Source organism: Nyctibius grandis, chromosome 13 (assembly GCF_013368605.1).
Source record: "Nyctibius grandis isolate bNycGra1 chromosome 13, bNycGra1.pri, whole genome shotgun sequence".
In the NCBI taxonomy this organism is placed as follows: Eukaryota; Metazoa; Chordata; class Aves; order Nyctibiiformes; family Nyctibiidae; genus Nyctibius; species Nyctibius grandis.
In genome coordinates, this window is record NC_090670.1 from 10,022,018 (window position 1) to 10,045,143 (window position 23,126).

The following is a 23,126-nucleotide window of genomic DNA, read 5'->3' on the forward strand; positions in this document are numbered from 1 at the left end:
CCCGAGGCCGAGTGGGTCGCGCTGAGCGCCTGGCTGGGAACCGGGGCGCGGGGCCGAAAAACGTACACAGGGACTGCGCCATACAGCGTTCTGGATGGGTCCAGCCCCGGGCGCTGTACGGCGCGGGGAGGGCCGGTGCCCCGGAACCTTGTTGCCGCGGTTCTAACGAATGGGCCGGGACCGGGGCGCGGGCCCGTCACGCCTTGCGCTGGGGCGTGTCCCGGAAGCGAGCTCGTGTCCGTGACAGGACGGCGCGAGGGAGCAGCACTCCCGGGTCCCCACACATCGGAGTGCTACAGCGCGCTCCCGTGCGGGCGGAGGAGCGGTTCTCCCCGCGGGGCTCCGGGCGCGGCCCCGCCCGGGGTCACCGGGCCCGCAGACCGCCGGGGCGATGCGCGGAACGGGGCGGGTTATGTAAGCGCGGGGGCCGCGGCGCCCGCTGGGAGCTGTAGTCGCGCGGGCGCACCGCCTGCCACGCTCACCCTGCGGGGCCACCCCCCGCCCCTCGGCCGCGGGGGACGCTGGGTGTTGTAGTCCGCCGGCCGGGCCGCGCGGCCCGCCACCGCCCCGTCGGGACTACCGCTCCCGGCGTGCCCCGCGCGCGCAGGCGCAGGGCGCGGCGCTGCTCCCTGGTAAACAGAGCGGCGCGGCGGCGGCGGGCCCCGGGTCTCACAAAGGGGTGGCGGGCCGGGCCCATGCGCGGCGGCGGAGCGGCTCAGACCCGGCGGTGGCGCTGAGGCGGGCGCCCATGGCGGAGGCGGGCGGCGCTGCGGCGCCGCCGGACATCGATCCCGACTTCGAGCCGCAGAGCCGGCCGCGCTCCTGCACCTGGCCGCTGCCGCGGCCTGAGCTGCCGGCGGCGCCGGCGGAGGCAGGCGGCGCGGCGGGCGCGGCGGAGGAGGGCCCGGGCGGCGCGGCGGCGGGGCCCGGGCGGGCCGAGGGGGCGCGGGCGGGCGGTACGGCGGCGCGGAAGGGCGGCTCCCGGCGCAACGCCTGGGGCAACCAGTCCTATGCCGAGCTCATCAGCCAGGCCATCGAGAGCGCCCCCGAGAAGCGGCTCACGCTGGCACAGATCTACGAGTGGATGGTCCGCTCCGTCCCCTACTTCAAGGACAAGGGCGACAGCAACAGCTCTGCCGGCTGGAAGGTGCGCGACGGGCCGGGCCGGGGCGGGAGGGACGGGCCTGGCCTTCGGCGGGGCGCCCGCGGTGTGCCGGGGCGGGCTCTGCGGGCCGGCGAGGAGCGGCTGCCTGCGGCACCATCCCGCTCCCCTGCTGCCGAGCTGGTGCTGCCGCTCGCCCCGGCCAGCGGCCCTCCCCGCACCCAGCCCCTGCTCACCTGTTGCTACTCGTCCCCAGCCAGGCTCTGCGCACTCGGTGTCGGTGCCAGTGCCTAATCCCTGTGCTGCAGCGCGGCGGCCTGGGGTTCAGCTCTGCCGAAAGCTGCTTGGCTGGGACGGGTTTGTCCGCCCGTGAGTGTGGGGTGGAGTTCTCAGACCCAGCCCAAGCTCCGGCTCTGTGCAGCTGGAGCAGAGAGGAGCAGGCCTCTCTGGGTGGGTGGTTACGGCGTGGCCCTGTGAGGCTGCTCCTCGCACCCTTTATGTTTGGAAAGTTTTCTAGGAAAACTTTTAACTGGGGGTCAGTTAAAAGGCTGTAACTAAGCTTCCGTGCAAGACGAAGCATCAGTTGAAGGGTTTTTAAATACAAAGCTGCGGTTGTCACCCGACTGTGCTGAAGCTCAATATAAATAACTGTTTCATAGCAGGCGTTCTTGGCTTTCAAGAGGCTCCCTGTGAAAAGGGTGCTGTGTCCCAGAGCAGTGCCAGTGCTGGGACTGGGGACCTCTGCTGGAGTTCGGAAAAGGGAAAGCAATATACTGCTCCAGAGTCTCAACGTTGTCTTCCCCTCTTGCTCTGGAAATAGGCACACGCAAAGTTCTATTAAAAGACCTAAACTCCCTTTCCATCCTCTGCAGGTGGCAGCCTGGTGTTCCCAGTCTCTTTAGTAAAACGAACTCCGGCAAAGAGAAAGGGAGATGAGAGAGCTGGCTTACAAAACAGTCCCTCAGTCTGTCCTGATATATCGCAGTGGATGCCGTGGTGACTGGAGTCTAAAGAGTGTGATCTATTGCTCTCGCTGCAGACTGGAATTACATTTAGGCCACGCTCTCGTTTGCAGTGTTTGTCCATGCTGCAGCTCTGCGGCAGCTTGAGCCAATGTGGTTTGGGGCTTCCGTGACTCCAGCCCCACGTTCCTCTGCCTGTGTGACCAAGCAGTAAGTCAGCACAGAGAGTTAAGTTTGAAGAAAAAAAAAAAAAGGATAGCTTTTTCTGGTAGGTTAGCTTTCAGCTGGCTCAGCTCTCTGAAGTGGCACACCATGTGGTTGCAAGAGTGCAAATGTTTGCTTGAGAGAGGGTAGGAACGTGGTGAGAGAGATGCAGCTGTCACAGCTTCGGCTGGCACAGGTCAATAAAAACTTTTCACCTTTCCCATTTATCTGGCTCACTGACAGTTCCTGGAGAGTCATGTAATTTGACTAAAATGGACTCTTCCCCCCCGCCCCCCCCCCCCCCCTTGTGCAGGTTGAATCCTTTTTATTAAATTCTGCTTTGGGGCAGTGCTTGGATGCATTTTCTTTCTCTTCAGAAGATTTGGTGGTGTCGCTGGGAGATGATTCTTGCTTCCTCAGGCTAGGTGTGCTGTCCTGGTCCTGCTGCTGCTGTGTGCAGTCACGTTATTTTGTCAGACAGTTTATAGATCTGTTGCATTTTCTCTTCAGGAGTGTGTCTGTATCTGGCAGTAGTGCCTGAGACTGAAGTTCAGTGTGGCTTCTGAAGTGCATTCCCAAATATTGTGGGGAAGGTGGAATATAGAAAAGTGTCCTGCTGAATTGGATGCTGGAATAGGTAGACTTCAGTATGGCTGTTCTTTTGTTATATTCCTTCATGTGTAACAGGACCATCAGTCTTTGGTTTTACTCTATTTTTTAATAATGTATCACTTCTGGGAAACATACAGTTGGATTTAACTTGCAGAAAGGCAGAGATGAGAATTTGTGCATATACAAGGGTTGAGGTCCCTGCTCAGATGCTGTTGCTGTTCTGTGATGACTCTTCAGTGTGAAATTTGTTTGTAGTTTTTCAGCCTGGGAATGGACTAACTCAGGCTGGCTTTAGTAGGGGAAGAGAACAACCTTCTTGTCAGGAAAGATGAGGAGGGCCAGAACGACAGTGGCTGTGGTGGGAATCAGCCTGCCTTATGATTAGAGCAGTTTGAAACCCTTGACTTTAACCAGCAAACAGAAAACCATGATAGAAATACAGTTGAAACTGTTTAAATGCCAGGGGAAATTCTCATAAAAACTTGTTTTCATTTTTAACAAATATTGTCAAAGGTTGGGTTGGTGTGTAGGGGGTATGCAGTTAATCTTACATGCCCAGGAGAGGCGAGGGGAGGCTGTGGTATATTCCCTGTGCTCCATTTTCTTCCCTGCTCACTCTCTCAAATCCTGTTGGCAGGGCTTGGCAGGGTGCATGCCCCATCATGTGTGACCACAGAGCTCTGACTTCCAGTCTTGCTTTATGTTAACATACAGTTATAGAGATCTGGAAGAGGTTTTGTTTTACTTTAGTCTATTTGCGTCAAGGTACGTTAGATGAAGGCAGGTTAGCCATTTGCAGTTTTAAAGATGTGGAATCAATCAAATCAGTTCAATTTGATTTTGTGGACTTGGAGCAAATTTAATAGGTGTGTGGTTTATATTTAAGACAAACTGACTAAACAAAAGATGTCTCTTCAGTCGAGGAATGGACCTTCCTGGTTTATTGTTTTCACTGTTCCTTGGTATTTTTAGAGCTGTGAAGGTCTGCTTGCATCTTTTTTTAATTTGTAAAGTAAAAGAAAAACTTCATGAGTTGTCTTAGCTTTATTGATGTCTCAGTTTTGAACTGAATTAGTTTAGATAAAGGAAATAAATGTGGAGCTGCTGCTAAATGCTAATATAGCATTTTGATGCATGTTAAGATAGCACTACAACTCCTAGAGTTCTGGTATTTCTGGGTTGTTTGGGCAGAGCCATACTGATAATATGTCCTAGTTGTATGTAGTGTAGTTCTAATAAAGAATTTTAAATGGAAAATTAAAATAAACGTGTCTTTAAAAACTATTTTTTAATCTACTTTAGTTAATATAAACCCCATAAACTCATTGTTGCTTCATAATTACTTTACAGCTGTCCTACTGCACTATACAATTGAGGGAAATACAACTGTTACAGACTGCCAGGGTGTAACCTCTGTGAATTCCGGAAGAATCTGTGTTTTCAAGGAAGGTGGTGTTTGCTGTTCTTGAACCGCTTCAAGCGCTTTGTGAAGGACAGATTTGCTGGGTGTGCAGTCTGTCCCTTCCCTGCAGTAATTCAGCTGAAGTTAAGAATTAACCAGCCTGAAAGGCAGAAGTGTTCTTGCAGGGGTGTTTCGCGGGGCTTCTTTGTAATCCTCCCCTCGGTGCTCTGCAAGCTGCTCTGTGGATAAGAGGGTAATTCCTTCTGGCTTTGAGATTACTTGGGGGAGGAAGATGCTCAGGGTTTTGAATACAGTAGAAGTGCACAAACCCCGCTGAAGCAGCTTGCACTGGTTGTTGCATTTCTCACATCTATGAGTATGAGCAAGTTCGGCACAGTGAGGAGCAACGTTAAGGACTAGTCTTTCTCAGTGAAACATTCTGTGTATTCTCCCAAAACTGTTGTCTTTCCCTTTGTAGGAAGAATGGACTTCAAAACCATCCTTTTCACCCTCCAAAGGCACTTCACTGAAGCAAAAATCAGACGTTTCCTATGCGTGCAATGTAAAAGAAAGAACAAATGATTTGCAGTATTGCATTAGTTACAGGAGGCTGAAGTCACACCTCTGCATTCTGGTACTTGGCGTTCACTTTTGATTCGAATGTGTACACGTATACATATACATATGTGCAACAACTCAAGTAGCTGTATTACAAATTAAAAATTACTAGGCATTCTGCTTGTCTGAAACAGAAGGTGTCATCCATCTGGAAACTCAGGTAGCTCCTAATCTTCATTACAGTGGGCAGCATTTTACTTTAAACCTTTCCATTCCATGCTTGTGTTATATGCGTATTACCCGTAGTTGATGTAAACTGTTGACCAGATGGATCAGGAGACCTGGCTGAGTGCTATCAGCTGCTTTCTTGCATGTACCCTGCAACGGAATTGGGGTTTTGATGGGTTTATGATGATAGAGTGACTTCACTGGCTTCCCGTGCCATGGTGCTGGCTCTGAAGGTCCCCGGCCCCTCCCAAAGCTGAGGATATCTGACCTCCTGGCAAAGCATGCATAGAGCTCCCTCAGGTTGGAGTAGCTGTTCCTCCATGAGAGAGTAATAGGCCAGCAGACATAAGCAAGCCTGTCCATCCTCTGGACTATTTCTGCTGTGCCGCAACTGGTAGGTTCTGCCAGGTTGTCCTTAACGCCTTGCAAATAAATTCCAGTTCAGTGGATACAAAATTATGTGGACACTTGTTTTGGTAAAGATGAAAAGTTATTGTTCATTGGCATGTTGACTGCTGTTCAGCCAGCTTTTGGTTTTTTCTGTAGTCAGGTCTACAAAAAAGCAATGATCAGTTCCTAAAATAGTCACATTAGCTGTTTGCTTATATCCATCTGGACTGTGCTGGAGTATCTCTCTATCCTTGAAGACTTTTTAGCTTAGACTTGTCAGAATTGTAGCATCCTAACATGGACAGGTAAGGGCCCAAATCACTAGTAGGAGAGCTTGCGTTAATTTCACAAAGAAACCCTTTATCTTGAAAGGAACATCTGGTGGCAGCGCTTAACACAGGTTTGCTTTTGACAATGGTAATTTCAAGATCATGATCTGAGAAGACATTCAAAATATTTACCTGTCTTTGCTCACTGAGGTGTAACTGACTTGATGCCATAAAGCAAACGGAAACATAAAATTTAAATTCAGCATCTTAGCTCTGAGCAAACTATAGTTCTGCCCAGCCTCGTGCAGGTTCGTGCATAGGGAAGGCTCAGTCTAGAGTCTGGGTCTCTCTGCTGCTCAGAGCCATCGGCCTCAGTCTGTGAAGAAAGAAGGCTACTTTCTGTTGACCATGCTGAGAAAGCCCATAGTGTTTACTCCTAAATTCACATGCCTGAAATTGTACAATTCCCTGTTAAACCTTCCGACACTAAAAATGAAGAATTGCGCATTTTAAATTGAATTGGAATAGTGATGTCATTGCTGTCATCATTGGTACTTACATTAAGTCCAGTTAATCTTTAGTGGTGTTGTAGGGGCTGCTTTCTGTTAAATTGGGATTATTTTGGTTTCTTGGAAGTTGCTGCCCTGCAAGGCACTGTTCGAATCCAGAGTAGCTGGGGGTGGGTGGAAACTGCTGGACTCTTGCCATTACCTCATATGCCCCCAAATGCATTCATGTGGTGTTAGCGATGTGCTTAGTCCTGGCAGCAGGGAGATGTTCTCTGTCCCAGCTGCTGACAACCTAGCTGAGTTTCTTTAAAGCAGAGGGGAAATAACGAACAGAAGCTGAATGACGGTTGTTCAGAGGCTGTAGTGTAGAGTCTAGCATGGAAACCTGAGGAGCACAGGTGGCTTTTGTCCATCAGTCTTTCTTTTAAAAGTATCTTTTACCTTTTAATTGCATTAGTCATTAAATGGTCTGGCCACAGCAAGTAGTCTGGCCTAGGTGAGGGCCTGGTGAGGAGGGAGGAAGGCAGGCAGCTAGGCATGGCAGGGTGTTGTGGACAGGAGGACAGTGAAGTGCTGGGTATGGAAAATGAGGCTGGTGGCAGCACGTAGGAGCAGGATGATGGTGTGAGTGTGGGATCACCAAGTGTCCTATTTTTCAGGTGGGATAAAACTTACTGGTGAGTGGTCAACCATTGTGAGGGCCCACCATTGCAATGAAGTGATGTATACTTAGCCCCTGTTAAAGTGATGTTAACAGCCCCTTCTCTCAAACAAGGTGTAATGCCCTGAACAAGTATGGAAGTGCAAGATTTATTTTTTTAATTTGAAGCCTCATAGAGTGTAGTTGTCCCACTCAGAAGTGGGGGAGAGCTTTTCTTTTGGCAAAAGTCCATCTGCCCCATGCAATGCCCATCAAATTACCTGCAGATTTTGCTGCTGCTCTTCCTGCTCCCTGCCAGTTTGTTCTGGAAAGCGGCTTTGCTGAGAGATTATTCCTTGCAGCATGGCTTAATTTTCCAGGCAGTCCTCGGAGCTGGCTGCTCCTGGGCTGCTGGTATTACTTGTTCCAACGAGTTTCTTCTGCTCTAATAATGCTGAACAGCTTTTGTTGTATATGCCTGCCTGTCTTGGTAAACTTGTAAATCACCTCAGTCTTTGCTTTTTAGAGAGCTAGGATTTTCTTCTTCCGGGCTCCCAAAGACAGATTACAGAAAGGAAAATGTTCTTCCTAAGATACAGCTCCCCGTCTGCCGAGCTTGACGTCTGTGCTCACGTGTGCCTTCTGGAAGGGGATTGCTGGCGAAATGTTTTAGCTCCCTGGCTCTGGAGCAGTTGTTTACTTGCTGGAGCGTAACTTTGCAAAGTCTCTGCAATGAAGACTTTTTCGTGAAGCCTTCAGAGCCAAGTGGCCAGGTGAGTGCTGAGAAAGGCACTGACAAATGCAGCAGGCGGGGCTTTCTCCCCTTGCAGCCTCCCAAGAATGCCATGGCAAATGATAATTCAGCACAATTATAGGCCTGGCTTTGGAACATGGCCCTGCGCTGGGCTGTGACCATGTTCTTTGTATGCCTCCGAGGCAGTGAGAGTATTACAGGCAGCTGCAGTGATTGCATAGCTTTTTTTTTTTTCCTGTTGCTCATTCTTGAGAGAGACTTTTTGTTAAGAAATCTGGTGCCTCTGTGGTTCGTAGTAGAAACTTGACATTTCCTGGGAGGATGGCCATGGTGCTAGGGATCAGTGGTTGAAAATCCAGGCAAATGTTTGCAAGCACAAAATTTTCAAGGATAGCTACTGTTTCTTGTGTCTTTCTCAGCATAGTGTGTCCAGTTCTGGGCTCCCCAGTTCAAGAAAGACAAGGAACTACTGGAGAGGGTCCAGCGGAGGGCTACAAAGATGATCAGAGGACTGGAGCATCTCTCTTATGAGGAAAGGCTGAGAGAGCTGGGTCTGTTTAGCCTGGAGAAGAGAAGACTGAGGGGGGATCTTATCAATGCTTACAAATACCTTAGGGGCAGATGCCAAGAGGATGGGGCCAGACTCTTCTCAGTGGTGCCCAGTGACAGGACAAGGGGCAACGGGCACAAACTGAAACATGGGAAGTTCCATCTGAATATGAGGAGGAACTTCTTTACTTGGAGGGTGCCAGAGCACTGGAACAGGCTGCCGAGGGAGGTTGTGGAGTCTCCTTCTCTGGAGATATTCAAAACCCACCTGGACGTGACCCTGTGCAACGTGCTCTAGGGGAACCTGCTTTGGTAGGGGGTTGGACTAGATGATCTCCAGAGGTCCCTTCCAACCCTTAACCGTTCTGTGATTCTGTGATAGCTTGTGCTTGGCCCTGAGCGCTCTGCTGTCACAGTTCATGCAGCACTGCTGCATGGATGAGCTCCTCCGGGCAGGACACAAGAGCCTCCTTCTGCTCCTGTCACATTGGTGCTTAGAAGAAAGTGCATCACAGGAGGGTGAGTTTAAGCTCGTTTTTAGTGTGAGGAACCTTAAAGTCCAAACAAACCATCCTGAGTGTTCTGACCTGCTCTGAGTAAAACTTCAGTTTTATGGTAGATAACCTCAGCCTTACCTACAAAGCTGCATTGTCCCCTGGAAAGGCTGTTGCTGGCATTCTGTCTTCTGTATGAGCTGCTTGTGCATTTTCCATAGTATCATGGTGTCTATGGCAGTTGTCCAGAAGGTTGACCGGGTGGGATATGGTTGTGCTGCCAGCTCCCATGGCTAATTCCCCATCCTGAGACTGAAGCACTGTTCAGTGCTGGGCAGGGTCCACAGCAGCACTGACACTGGTGTGGGGGGAGGCCTGGTATGATGGCAAGGAGTGTTCCTGTCCTTTAAATAGGTCTAGGAGATTTTATCAAAGAAGATGATTTAATGTTGTGGTAACTGAGACTTAGGAAGTAGTGTGTGTATGCTGCTAGCCACACTTCTATGGCTGGTTCATATATCCTAGCTTGTACACAGAGTGGTTGGGACCTGGTGAATGGTTCACCCTTCAGTGTACAATAAATGCCAAACTTTATTTTTTTCCTTAATATCTGTCATTAATTTCAGAATGGTTTTGTCTGAATGTGGTTTACAGTAATCATCTTTGATCTGTGATGGATTAGAGACAGGTTGGCGTTTTTTTCACCGCAATACTTAACATAGAGCCATAAGAACCTCTGTAAGATATCTCAATAAACAGCAATAACCACCCCTAACTAGTTGTTGAAGAGGTCCCTAAGGATTTGAAGGATTCCTGCCTGTGCCTCTTCCTTCAGGTCATGCTTCCTTATGGTCAAAAATGTTGTAGAGCCAAGAACTTGTGTGGATTGCAGGTACTCAGACCAACTGTGACCCTTCTGCACTGCTGAAGCTGAGCATCTAAAAAGTTAATGTCATCTGTATGTTTCTGGTTTGAGTTGCTTAACATTGAGCAAGGAAATACGTCAGGGTTGCCTGGGTGACTGAACTCTGTCGTTTCCTCTCCTGTCAGGTTTGACCTGGAGTTCTGTGATTATTTTAGCATAACTGATTTGTCTTTTACTTTCTCAATGAGATTTGAGGGTGCCCTCCATATGTTAGGTGTATTAAATCATTCTAGCAGATGGCATTCTTGTGCTGGGGAGCATGTGGCATGCAAGTGTGAATGAATCTCTTGTGCTGTCTCACAGCACCCAAGCTGGTAGGTACATCAGTTCAGTTGCATTTTGGGACTCTCTAGACTTGAGTCTCCAGTACGCAGGTGAGCTCAGTCATGCAGGTGTGTTACGGCTCTGGGTGCTGTGGCTGTGGTGGTGAGCTGCCTCGCAGAGTCTGCAGGAGAGGTGCGAAGGTGATAATTTAGGCATTGCAGTTTTGATAGCAGTTAACCCTAATGTAAGAAGTGCTTGAGTTTTTTTGCCCTGCCTCCAACCACACATTGTGTTCTCTTCCTTAGTTTTCGGTGCTTGACCCCCACAGTGAGGTAGTTCAAAAAACAGGCAGAGATAAAAGGCAGGAAAAGTAATTTTCAAGGAAGGATAGGGCTGCTTTTCAGTTGGGTTAGCTCTCTGAACCAGCTCATAGGGTCACAGAGGCTTGTGTTATGGGAGGAGGAGAGTTTGAAGATGAGGAAGGAAGGAGTGGTACAGCAATTATCTGTTTCTACAGCTTCTACAGCTATTAGCCATTATGTCATTTGAGCAGTAACATGTAAAAGCACTTTGAGACTTTCATAAAATGTACTAGGCTTCACATATCTGTGTTCATGTGAATCCTAGTCTTATTCCAAGATGTCTTGTTTCAAGTTGCTTTTTGGCCAAAAAACTAGAAAACTAGTTACTAAACTTGTCACTTACAGTACCCGAAGTGGTGCTAATTTTCTTGAGGTTTGGGTGTTGCTGAAATGCTTGCACCAGTGCTGAAATGCTTGCACCAGTGCTGAAATGCTTGCACCAGTGCATTGTGCTTTGGCTGACACAGGAATTAATACCTGGCTACAGCCATGCATGAGAAGAAAACAGAATATAGTAAGTTGTGAAATTTTGAAATCCTGAACCTATTGAATCCATTTTCGTAAATGGAGCTAATACATGGGTGGTGATGAGACTCCAAAGGTGTACTGTGTGTACAAGCTTCCTGGGTCGTTCCTGATGGGCTTGGATGTCATAATGAGTTCACAGATTACTTTGGAGAAAAGATGAACTATTAGTGACAAGCTAGTGGTTGTTATTGCTGCAGCAGTATGCATTCAGTCATGCACGTTTACCTGGGAAAAGGAGGGGAGATTCTTTGGAAATGGAAGCAGGAGACAGGATACCAGTCTAAATTACTTTTTTTGAGACTTGAAGGAGAAGAAAGCTTTATTTAGAGAAGATGCCAGGCAGGAGTGTTGTATAGCTATTACTGTGAACAACTCAAATAATAAAACTATGTAAGAGCATTGACTGACACATGTTCCATCAGGCCTTGGCTCTGCAGTAACTCTTGGGGAGCTCTCTGAGTAAAAGCATATGAATGCTTTGATACTGATCACAACAAGCAGCCAGTCTTCTCCAAGTCCTCAACAGCCAAAGGTTAAAATGAAAGCTAATGCAGAATGATTCTCACATCTCCTCCTTCCCTCTCCATGAAAACTTTCCACTTTGCCTGTATTGTTTATCTACATCTGCTTCGTTCTAGGATAGTACTTTTGGTGAGTTGGCCAAAATTAGCATGGTGAGGACTTGTCTGAGAGGAAAAGGGTGGGGAGAGGGAAAGCAGCAGGCAGGAAAGAACTGTGTTCAGAGGTGGTGGGAAAGGATGATAAAAGCAGTTAACTTTGATCAGAATTAAAAGAGCATGCATGAAAGCTGAAGGCTGCTAAATACCTTTTAATTTATATGAAAAAGATGTTGCTTTTGGACCACTGTTATGCTACCAGTGTAACACCTTTTAATGATGTGTAATTCAACCATCTGAACAAGTTAAATGCAGATATCAAACAAATGCACAACACAGGGCTCAAGGGAAGTTTATGGAGAATCTGCTCAAACAATGAGATTATTGCGTGCTGTTTCTAAAATACTGGGGAGTTTATCAGTTGCAGGATGAAAATTCGTTTTGATGATGGTGTACACATATGTTAGCCGGAGGTTTCTAGTGAAGCTAAACCAAAAGAAGGGAGTTGGGAGAGGCAAGGAATGTGTGCCTTGTCAAATGGAAAGGTGGGAGAGGCTAAAACTGGCATCTACTGTGTGGGAGTTCACTCTCCGCTGAACATCTTACCCCATTAGAAATGAGCACAGGGGAAAGTGTACTGCCTCTTTGCACAGTGAGGCTGGCAGGCTCCAGAATTACTAGGACTCTTGTTCTACAAAATTTCTCTCTTGTTTCTCTGGTTTTGGGATGAAGATGGTAATGGGCATACTAAATTAGAAGTATGTTGCCATTTCTCCTTACCTGGTCTATTTGATTCCCTGCTATGCTGTGCTCGAATCTGACTGAAAGCTAGCCATATAAAAACTGAAAACTTCAGCCAGGCTTATGCTGGCTGATAGGGTTGGCAGAAGGGTGGGAGCAGCATTAGCTCAACCTCAGTTAGGCTCATGTTCAAATTGCAAGCTGCATTTGGGAATTTGCTTACTTGCTCTGTGGTGTGCTTAGTTTTTGCAGACTCTGTATGGTCTTGTAAAGTTCTTTTGTGTTAGTATTTTGTTAGTTGGAAACTGCTAGTTGTCATGGTAGTTTCACGCTTGGTGCTGCAGTGAGACGTGGCACTGCTTGCTAGGGCAGTCAAGCATGTTCAAGCAGAAATAGCAGTTTTTTATGCTTAGGTCTTTGTTATAACTTTCTTCTCTGGATGCTGTCTGAATGTGTTTATGCTTGTGAGGTTTCTAGGTGGGAGGTGTGTCAACTGTCAGGTCCTCATATCTTGTATGTTTACTTTTTTTTTTCAGAACTCTATTAGACATAACCTGTCCCTGCACAGCAAGTTCATTAAAGTCCATAATGAAGCCACAGGAAAGAGTTCTTGGTGGATGCTCAATCCTGAGGGTGGTAAAAGTGGAAAAGCACCAAGAAGAAGAGCTGCCTCCATGGACAATAGCAGCAAACTCGCAAAAGTCAGAGGTAAAGCATCCAAAAAGAAGCCTCCTCTCCAGTCTGCCCCAGAATCCACTGCTGACAGTCCTGGCTCCCAGTTCCCTAAGTGGCCTGGGAGCCCGTCCTCAAGAAGCAATGAGGACTCTGACGTGTGGAACACCTTCCGGCCTCGAACCAGTTCCAATGCAAGCACCATTAGTGCAAGGCTTTCTCCCATCCTGACGGAGCAGGACGACCTCAACGATGAAGAGTTGCTTCCTTCTCTAGTGTACTCCAGTGCATCCAGCAATGTTCCACCAACTGTGACTGAGGAGCTTGAGCTCATCGATGGGTTAAATTTGATGTCTCCCAGCTCATCTGTGTTATCTACCCAGCAATCTGCCTCGAGTGGTCAGATCCAGAGAGATTCCAGCTTTTCCTTGCGGAGCCCGAATGCAGCTGGTCAGACCACTACTTTTGGCAATTCCCTGTTTAACCCTGTTGATATCTCGCTGCAAAGTTCTGTCAGCCATTTCTCTGGCCCTCAGACCTTGGAAGCTCTTCTGACACCCAGCTCTCCACCTCCAAGGGATGTTATGATGACTCAGGTGGATCCAGTTCTCCCGCAGACTGGTAACAGGATGAGCAGCCGAACTCTTCTGCTTCTAGGTGGACAAGCTGCCCAGAGTAAGATGAGCTCGGGCAATTCACGAGGAAAGCCTACAGAGCAGCAGGCAGAACCAGTTGGTGCCAGTGTTTTGCCATCAACACTTCCCATAGTAACATCTCCTCAAAACACTGCCAGCATCACCAGTTTGAAGGCTCCAGTTTCTGCAACAACTGCCCAGTCAGTCCAGCTGGGCACTCCACTGCTTCTTTCTTCTACTAGCCCTGCTCCCTTGGGATTGAACCAGGACAGGCTGCCCATTGACCTGGACATTGACATGTACATGGAGAACCTTGAATGTGATATGGATTACATAATCAACAGTGAACTCATGGATGGAGAAGGACTGGACTTTAATTTTGAACCCATTCTGTCTACGCCCAGCTATCCCAGCACCTCGCAGGCCTCCAACCATACCTGGGTACCAAGTTAACTTCAGGAGCACAAAAAAAGGTAAGTGTAGTTATGTAAAATAGTACATCTCTATAGTGGGAACAGCCCTGTCTGTGATGGTTCCTGTGCCTAACTCTGCAGCAGTTAAAGGTACCTCTTTGGAAGTACAGGTGTTCTTTGAGGAAAAAGCTTCTGGGAGAACCACATTCCCTTTTAGAAGGAGAAAAAGCTGTGTAAAGGTAGGTAGATTCAACTTATCAGGTAGTAAGCTCCTTTATGGAGTAGAGCAGCAACCTGAATGAAACTCCTGTGGTCTCATTACCAAAGATGATTGTGTTACAGGATGTCGGTCTCTGCCATGCAATGCCAATAGCTCTGAAGTTGACATGACAGCATATGCTGATTCCATAAGTAAACACATGATCCTGTATATACAGAACGGTTGAACTGTGCCAAGCACATGCTGTGTTTCTATGCAGTTTGTTGTTGTTATCCTTGCAAAATTTTCTAGTATGTGTAGTTGCAAAGTGTGTCCGTGTCATGGCTGCCTACTTTGCCTTGTGTGTAGCAGGACACAATTACTCTCAGTTATCAGATCTTCTGCCCTTCCCTTATCTGGGATAGTGTCTGTAAAGTCTGGTAAGCTGGTTTGTCAGCGTTAACTACTGAATTGTGTATGTACCCATTATTGGAATGGGAAATGGGAGTATGCAGTGTGGATGGAGATGGAAGGAGGAAGGATGTGTTAGTGCTATCCCATCCACAATGAAGCTGCCTCTTCAGGGATCTTTCATATTTGCACAAAAATTTCTAGAGTCAGTTAGTGTATATGAGAACAAGAGTTAAAAATGTCTTATTCTCTGAGGGTGTGACACTCTGATTTGAAGCTCCTTAACCACTGAGGCAGTTGAAGAATTAGACACGTGGAGCTGAAGGCATGCTTCACACTTGGAGCTCAGTTAGCTAACAGAAAATGGACAGTTTCTTTTATGGACTGGAGCATAGGCTGGGTATTGGTTGGAAAGTGGAAGCCTTGCCAAGAATATTTCCTGTTTAGGATGCAGATAGGGTTGGTATTTGTTAGTGTTGCAAATTCAGCCCCTAATATGGGCCAGCTGAGCAGGCAGAAGTAAGGGCAAATTGCAGATATTGCTTCAGTTGTGGGAAGCCTTTGAGCTTCAGAATGATGGAGACTGAGTGAAATTATCATGTACTTGACCTTAATACTCTTTCCTAGGCACCTGAGTAACCTGGAGGTAGTTTGGACTAGGCCATTTCAACCTAAATTTTCTGATGGTTTCTGCTGCTGTTCATGCTGGAGACCAGATATTAAATATTTTTCTGCTCTGCCCCAGTACAGCCATTCTAGACAAGTGTCTTGGATCTAGACAAAGCGAAATGCTGTCCTTTGAGCCGGTGGTACTTAAACCCTGTGAGCATACTGATACACCACTATATATTGACTTTGTAAACACAATTTAACTCCCTCTTATTCCAAGTCCCACCACACTGCTTAGGATTTCATTTATTAGTAACATATTGTTCCAGTGTGTCAGGCTTTTTCCTTTCATATCGTTTCTATGAATGTGTTTTTTCCATGTTAAATTCACATTGTCAAAAGCTACTCTAAGTGATCACTGACCTAAAGCTGTCCTGAGTAGTTACTGTTGGCTTAACCTGTAGCCTTCTGGGTCAGTTACAGCTGTAGCGCCAAGCAAAAACTGTTGATCAATAAATGGCAGTGATGACACTGTGATTTGAACAGACAGAATGAAACTGGAGCTGGGGAAATATTTCTCTTTGTAGGCAAGAGAAGATCTTTAAGAATAAGTACTTAGTCTCTGCAGCACTTGGGAAGACATGAGACTCTTTATCCCTTGCGTAGCATGCTCTGGATTCATGATTTTCTTGCTGTGCTCTAATTCCCTTTGGTCCAAACATTGTACTTTGTCTACCAGAACATTAGTAAATAAATAAAACCTCCATCAACTTGCGGTTTCCCAAAGTAGTCTGTTGCTCTGGCTTCTGTTTTAAGTTACTATCTTTTCTTGTTCAGGGCCGATTCCCTCTTGTAGCTTCTTTCCCTTTCCACAAGCTTATTCCATGCTCACTATTACTGGACGCAACTGATTGGATGCCCTACATTTATCTTGCTATTCTGCCTTCCAAAGTGGGTCATAGACCTGTGGTGGAGGTTTTATGTCAGTGTCTTAAGTCTGTGTTGTGGTTTAACCCCAGCTGGTGACTAAGCCCCACACAGCCACTCGCTCACTCCCCTCTCCCCTGGTGGGATGGGGGAGAGAATTGGAAGATTAAAAGTGAGAATACTTGTGCATTGAAGCAAAGACAGTTTAATAGGTAACGCAAAAGCCACACACACAAGCAAAGCAAAACAAGGAATTCATTCACTACTTCCCATCGTCAGGCAGGTGTTCAGCCATCCCCAGGAAAGCAGGGCTCCATCCCGTGTAACGGTTACTTAGGAAGACAAAGCACCACCACTCCGAATGTCCCCCCTCTTCCTTCTTCCCCCAGCTTTATATGCTGAGCATGATGCCATATGGTATGGCATATCCCTTTGGTCAGTTGGGGTCAGCTGTCCTGGCCAACTTCTTGTGCACCCCCAGCCTACTCGCTGGTGGGGTGGTGTGAGGAGCAGAAAAGGCCTTGACTCTGTGTAAGCACTGCTCAGCAATAATGAAAGCATCCCTGTATTATCAACACTGTTTCCAGCACAGATCCAAAACACAGCCCCATGGTAGCTACTATGAAGGAAATTAACTCTACCCCAGCCAAAACCAGCAGTCTGCTTAGACCTATTCCAAGGCTTGTTTGAACGAGTTGTGGCAGCTTTGTTGAGGTGAGGCAGAAGACCTGAGAAGGGATCTTTAGACTTGCAGGGGAATGAGATGTCTAGAAGTGTTTAATTATTTGTAGGTAGATGCAGGATTTCTTTAAGTGGGTGAGATGAACATAAGCGGTTTTAGTGTGTGATCTTTAAAAATCCCTTTTTTAGTCTTCTCCCTACCAATTGATATTTGTGGTTGCTTAAGGTAAAGAGTAATTTTCCTCTTCCTTGCTGGTTTCCTGCAACGCCTCTGGTGTTAGCTAAGTCCTTCTCTAAACCTTATCTTGCAGAGCTTTGTTGGTGCCATCAGCTTACAGAAGGAGTGCTTACTTTTGACCTGAGTGCTTTTGTTTTGTCTTTCTGTCTCAGTTGTACTCTGAAGCTTGGAGCTGAGCAGTTGCATCCTTCACTTGACTCTCCATTGATCAAGGTCTCTTGTGATCTGTGTTTGTTCCTTGCTGGAAGTTGGCATCCTTTGAGCAGCAGGGGCTGATGGATAGTAATAAACTCCCTGTCTATGCATCCAGGATTCCCACTGAAGCTGAGATCTAACCATTCACTCTATTTTTCTTCTTCCTAGTGTCCTTCAGGTTTTGAACATCGGGTTCTGACTTCACTTCCCACCCCTGGCAGAGAAAAGAATGGAGCACGTTGGATTCGGTTTCCCTGCACACCACGCCTTGGGCAGAAGGTGCTGCCCACCTGGGAAGAAGGGGCAACCTGCATCTGGCTGCAATGGGAAGAGTTTAAAAATAGTATCTGGCTGCAACAGGAAGAGTTTAAAAATAATAATCCTGTTATGTGCCACGGCTCTTCCTACAAACCTGACCCTGCCTTGGACCACCTGGAGAAACCCTGGACTGTACGTGTCCAAAGAGGAGCCCTGGTAAAAACCTCGGCCAGAAGACTCTGTGCCAGGCAATAGCGTTTTCCCTTGTGAAGAGTTGGGTTTGCTGGAGGAATCTCTCAATGGCTATCCTCTCTCTGCTATGGCAGAAAGTCTCGCAGTGCCTCGGACTGGTGGAGGGCTGGCTCTGCTCTCACTTGGCTTGCCCTCTGCGGCAAAGTAGTTGGACTTTTTCATTAAACCACCAGATGTGCACTTGGTATCCCACAGACTTGCAGAGGAATTGGAAGGAGCTTGTTGGTGGAAGCCCTGTGGGAAAAGAGGTTGCTATTTCAGGGGGTGGTTTCAGTGTGCCCATCTCTGGAGCACCCATCATCATTCTGCAGGGAAGGGTGGTGGTCATGGTGTAGAAGGCTTCCTCTTGTCCACCTGAATGGAACAGGAGGACATTGAGTTTTTCACTGTGCCAGCTGAGCCCCATTGAATCAGAAGCATGTTTTGAGAAGTCCCTATGCTGTTCTCGGCACTTTCCTGGTACACCAGGCTGCTGTAAAATAAGCACAGGTGCTAATAGCTGTTTCTGGGACATAAAAGCATCATTTGGGGGTTTGTTTCTGATCTGTCTTGCTACAGCAGAGAAATGGAAAGCCTGGGCGTGGCCTTAACAGAGCCCTCGTTGCTTTTCAGAAGGGCATTTTCTATAGATGAAATATTTTTTTACTAATCTGGGAACTTTCTACAGTGAATATGAAGCCAATGTTAAGTGTGCCCCCATTAGGCGTATTAGGCATCTCTCCCTCTGGGAAGGTACCGGTGACAGACTTCTTTTTTGGAGCTGTATTAGGAACAAACACATTTGATGTTTGATAATGTATATGATTGAAGGGAAAGAATTGGCAGGTCCCTGTGGTTTCAAACCACCTTGGGGAAGAGTTGTACATTATTGTAATCTATATGTAAAAGTAGCTGCAAATGACATAGAAGCTTTTCTAAACTTTTTAAATATATATTATATATTTTAATTGAAAATGAGATTATTGGATTAAAAAAAACCACATTTCCTGCATCTGTCCCCTTGATACCAGGTAACACTACAGTATGGGAGGGGACATGCCTAAGGCATTTTGGGCCAAGAAGCTGAAAATGTCATTGAAAAAATGGCAAGGGCACCACAGTGTAACTGGGGAATGGCTGCTCTCCCCAGAACAGGCAGAAGGTGCCTGCGTGGCATGGCATCCAGCCACAGCTGCTCAGGCTCGTTCCTCGACTGGGCGCTCCCGCCAAGCCAAAAGCATGATGTTAGGGAATGCTAATCATTAACAGCGTGCTCATTCTCAGCTAATCCCTTAAGTAGCTGGACTGCAGCTGATACATAAGAGAGATTCCCTAGTCTGCTAGGATGATGGTGTGGACTGGATCATGCTAGATCTGCTGACACTCTGGGTAGCCCTTATGGAGGGCACGATTGGTTGTATTTGGTAGCTCGCTTTTGGGTTTCCAAAGGTTTTTGTTTTCTTGCTGAAGTTTCTGCTACTGCTGGGGAACTTGAAGCCTGTAGGCACATCCTTGGGGATGTGCCTGGGATCCTGCCATATCTCTTTGGTCTTGCAGGACAGAAGCTAGGAGTCAAGAGGTTAGTTCAGAGCATTAGCTGGCATGTTCCTGTCAGCTTTTTGGTGTTTGCAGTGGCAGGATCTGTGTGAGACACGGTGCTTTCATGGTGTTGTGGTAGGCTTGGTCTGGCAGAAAACCTCTCTGATCCTTTGTGAAGGTGGTGGTGGCTTCTGTTCAGAAGGTTTGTATCATGCAGTGCAATGAGTCATACTGTTTTACCACCTTGTCTGCTCTGTTTTCATGGGTTTCATTTCATTTTCATTTGAGTGGAGATTGGAACAGGAATGGTTTGTCTGGTTACCTGCAAGAAGGAGTCTTCAACAGTCTTATCTTTAGCATGCTCTGCCATCAGAGCCTTTGAATAGTTTGATAACCTTTGCTTTGAGGGCTGTCTTCATGGCAGACCTCATGGTATGTTTCAAATTTACCCACAATCTGCATGTCTGGCCACACCTCATTGTAACAAACAAAAACGCAGATCCTAAGCTGAGATCCCAGGTCTTGTAGACTTGAGTCACAGATGCACATTCTCGGTGCAGTTAGTTCATTACACAAAGGGATAGATACCCTTTCCACAAACACCTATGGCATGTGCCGCACGTAAGAATTGGCCATTCTGGGCTGCAGCTAATAGATCTGGTGGGATTTGTGTAATTTGGCACATAATATGCCACTTTGTCAGCTTGGGCCCTAGGGGAAATGTATCCCATGATCTCCAGAGCAAGCTGACGGGCTGCCTGTGCTTCACAGCCGTGTATCAAAGGACAAGACACTGCTGTGTGTGGTCATGTTATATGTGAATATCTAGCTCATTTCTCATGAAAACGGAGCCCAAAGCAATGGGAAGGACAATACTAGTCACTAGTGCTTCAGACCTGCAAATCCATGCTGAACCGTTTCTGGGTGGGTTGGTCTGTGGGGAAGAAGTGCTGTCTTCCGGGTGTCCCCTAGGTGTGACAGCACTGGGGACCTGGGCTGGTCTCTGGCTGCAGAGAGCCTGGCCCTGAAAACTTGGGTAATGTCCCAGGGAGATCTCGCATGCTCTCAGCTAGTACATGTCCTCAACCCGTTCCAGTTGAAGGAGCTGCAGCCCAGGTACACCAAGGCTCATCATGGTTGGTGCCCTACAGTGTGAGTTCATAAGTGACCCTGTCCTTTTATTAAGCAATAGAGCACCTATCTTTTTTTTTTTTTTTTTTTTTTTTTCCCCCCCCATACTCCCAGGCCAGACTCCTGGGGAATCGCCTGTCCTGGGGACAGCACTGGAGACAGGAGCACCTCTGGCTGGAGTCCTGCTGTACCAGTGTGCTGACAGTGGACATCTCTGTCTTGTGGCGGTCCATGCAGGTGCTCTCTGTCTCCTCAACACAACAGGAGCTGGCAGTGGTTGAAGAAGCCTGAGAGTGCACCAGTGCTGAGGATGGTGTTTGGAAGACTAACAGTGCTGCGGGAGTGCTCAGTAAACCAAGAATGTAAAGTTGCAGGCTCAGGCAAGCGACTTAGCTTCTCGTTTGTATGTGTAGCACAATAGCTTGAATCATGGGCATGGAAGGCAGGGATGCAGAGAATCTGGGAGTTCTCCAGCCCCTTCTCAAATAACTTCCTTTTCATAAATCTTGAGCTTTTCTAGCCTGGGATATTTCCTCACAGGACACAGGAGACTTTAAAGTTCCTAAACTACTGCTTGCTGAAGGCTGTACCTGGCAGGGGGTTGCTCAATACTTGTCTGGTTTTTTGTATTGTTGCCCAAAGTGTTTGCTACTGACTGCTGCTGCGTTCAGGATAGTGTCTTGGATCTTTGTTCTGTGTTAGCACTGCAGGCCCCGTACTTGTGGGCTAGTTTTTGCTCTAATGAAGGTTTGGGCTGGGATTTCGAGAGCAGCTGTGAGCTGGGTGGGGAGGGAAGGGGCCAGTGACATGTGGAGGGATGCTCCTGGGTAAGTGCCTGAGGGGAGTGGGCAGGGGACTCTTGGCATGAAGCCTTACATTGCACTGTGTGCATTTTCCTTGTCCTCACGAAGCCTGGGTAACAAGTTTCTTCATCTCCAGAGGATCAAATGCCATCTTTCACAGCGTGAAGCCACCATGCAGCTCTGGGCCACGAAGTATTCTGGTAACTAGGCCCATGGAGCCTACTAGGAGGCAGACTTGCTGCTTTTATTTACACCTGGGTTTAGCAAATTGCTTGAGCTTTCTTTATAACTTAAGCATATTTTACTGTGCTCCCAGCTTCCTGTGAGAGCTTGGAATATTGAAAGCTGCTTGGAGCCCTTCATTTTCCTTGTTGGTGTGTCTATAAAAACATGTCATCTCCTACCCTGTGCTGCTTTAAAAACAGCAGTTAAATCATCCTGGTAAGTGAGAGGAATGAAAGCAGTGGGAGCGTTCCAGAGCCCGGCTGTATTCATAAACAAGGCTCATACTAGAAGCAAGTAGCACTAATCCGCTTTTCCAAAGGAAATGCCTAGAAAGCTTTTATGTAGATCATCATTTGTTAATTTTCTTACTTAGTTGCTTATTTATAGCCACACTCAAATGCTTCAGGGATAGCCTTGCTCCAGGAATGAGAAACCCATGTCTGGTGCCACGGGTAGGAGTGCCTTAGGAGTGGTGGCCTGGTCTGTCACCAAAATAATGTGCAAGTTTGGACCCATTATAAAAAAAAAAAAAATCAATCAACTTTGGGACATGAGCATGAACAGGAATAGCTTAAGGTTTGCCTCAGTTGCATGTCTAATGAAAAACATATTCTAATTAATGTGGGGAAAAGCAAGCAAGAGGTGACTCCTAAAGCCTGAAAGATCTGACCATGTGAAAGCTTGGGAGCATGTGGTAACCCATCACCACAGTTGCTCACCCTTCAAGAAAGGGATCCCCTCTCTTCAGTAGCCTTTATGTCTCTCCGTGCACCCTGATGTGTCTGTAGTCAATGGAAAACAATCTCTGATGGAATAAAAATCACATCTAATCTGGTGGTGTAAAGCAGGGAGAAGAGGTAGCAGAAGCTGATGGTGAAAGACCTGATGGTGTTGCATTTATGGTTCTCTGGCTAAGGCAGTGTTATGGTGTGTGGTAGAAGGGGAAGTTCACAGCTGGTGCCGTGGTGCTTGGTGGTGTGCTACCCTGTGGTGCTCCCCAAGGTGTCTTGAGAGGTTTCACTACGTAGAAGATAGGTTACTTCTGAAAGGAGCCTTCTTCCTAAGAGCAATGGGGATGGTTCTGTGAAATGCTGCTTCCAGCACAGTGGAGTCTTCACCTGGTGCGATCCCAGGCAGGGTTTCTGCATTGCTAGCACAGACATCTGCACACAGGGCAGGCACCACTAGCTGACATAGTTTCCACCCCATGCCGTCTGCACTCTTTCACCCATTTCTCACAATACATTTTTTTACATAATAAATCTCTGCTTTTGTTTGCTCTCTGTAGCAGTGTAACTTCTGAACCATTGCAGGCTCTTTGTTACCATCTGTGCTAGCAAGACTGTAGAATGTGCTAGACTAGGGGGGAATGTTTGACAAATAAAAACCTGTAATCCTCTGCTCTGTGTCTCATGCAGTTTGTTCTGTTTCCCTGGAGAGGACCAGTTATTTTTTCCTTGCCCTTGGCTTCTTTCCTTTGCCCTCCTCACCTGTTAGGGCAACCCCTGGGTGAAATGCCACTTAGCTGGCCAGAGGGTGGAAGGGTCACAGTGTGACAGCCCACAAAGGCTCCAGTGTGCTCTGCAGTGTGTAGAGCCCCTTGTTACAACTTGTCAGCACTGTGTGGGGACCCATGGGGTTGCCAAGTCCTAAAACTGACCCTGGGGAGTTTTAACTTATGCAGGATGAGTCTAGAGTCATCCTGGCCCCTTCATTCCTGGCCCTGCTAGACCTGAGTGCAGAAGATTACTCCATTCATTTTATTTCAGCCACCACATCCACAGTTAGATGCTGACACTTAATTAGGACAGATGAACATGTGAGTGAGTTTTTATCTTGGCTTGCATAC

The 23,126-nt window shown here is 47.4% G+C and overlaps 1 protein-coding gene across 1 annotated transcript; it reads left to right on the top strand.

The window, feature by feature from the left end:
• The first annotated feature begins 748 nt into the window (after positions 1-748).
• FOXO4 (forkhead box O4) lies at positions 749-22,676 on the top strand. Its single transcript, XM_068412054.1, has 3 exons — positions 749-1,147; positions 12,647-13,890; positions 17,259-22,676. The coding sequence occupies exons 1-2, from the start codon at positions 749-751 to the stop codon at positions 13,868-13,870; spliced, it is 1,623 nt and encodes a 540-aa protein (XP_068268155.1). The 3' UTR covers positions 13,871-13,890; positions 17,259-22,676.
• The last annotated feature ends 450 nt before the right edge of the window (positions 22,677-23,126 follow it).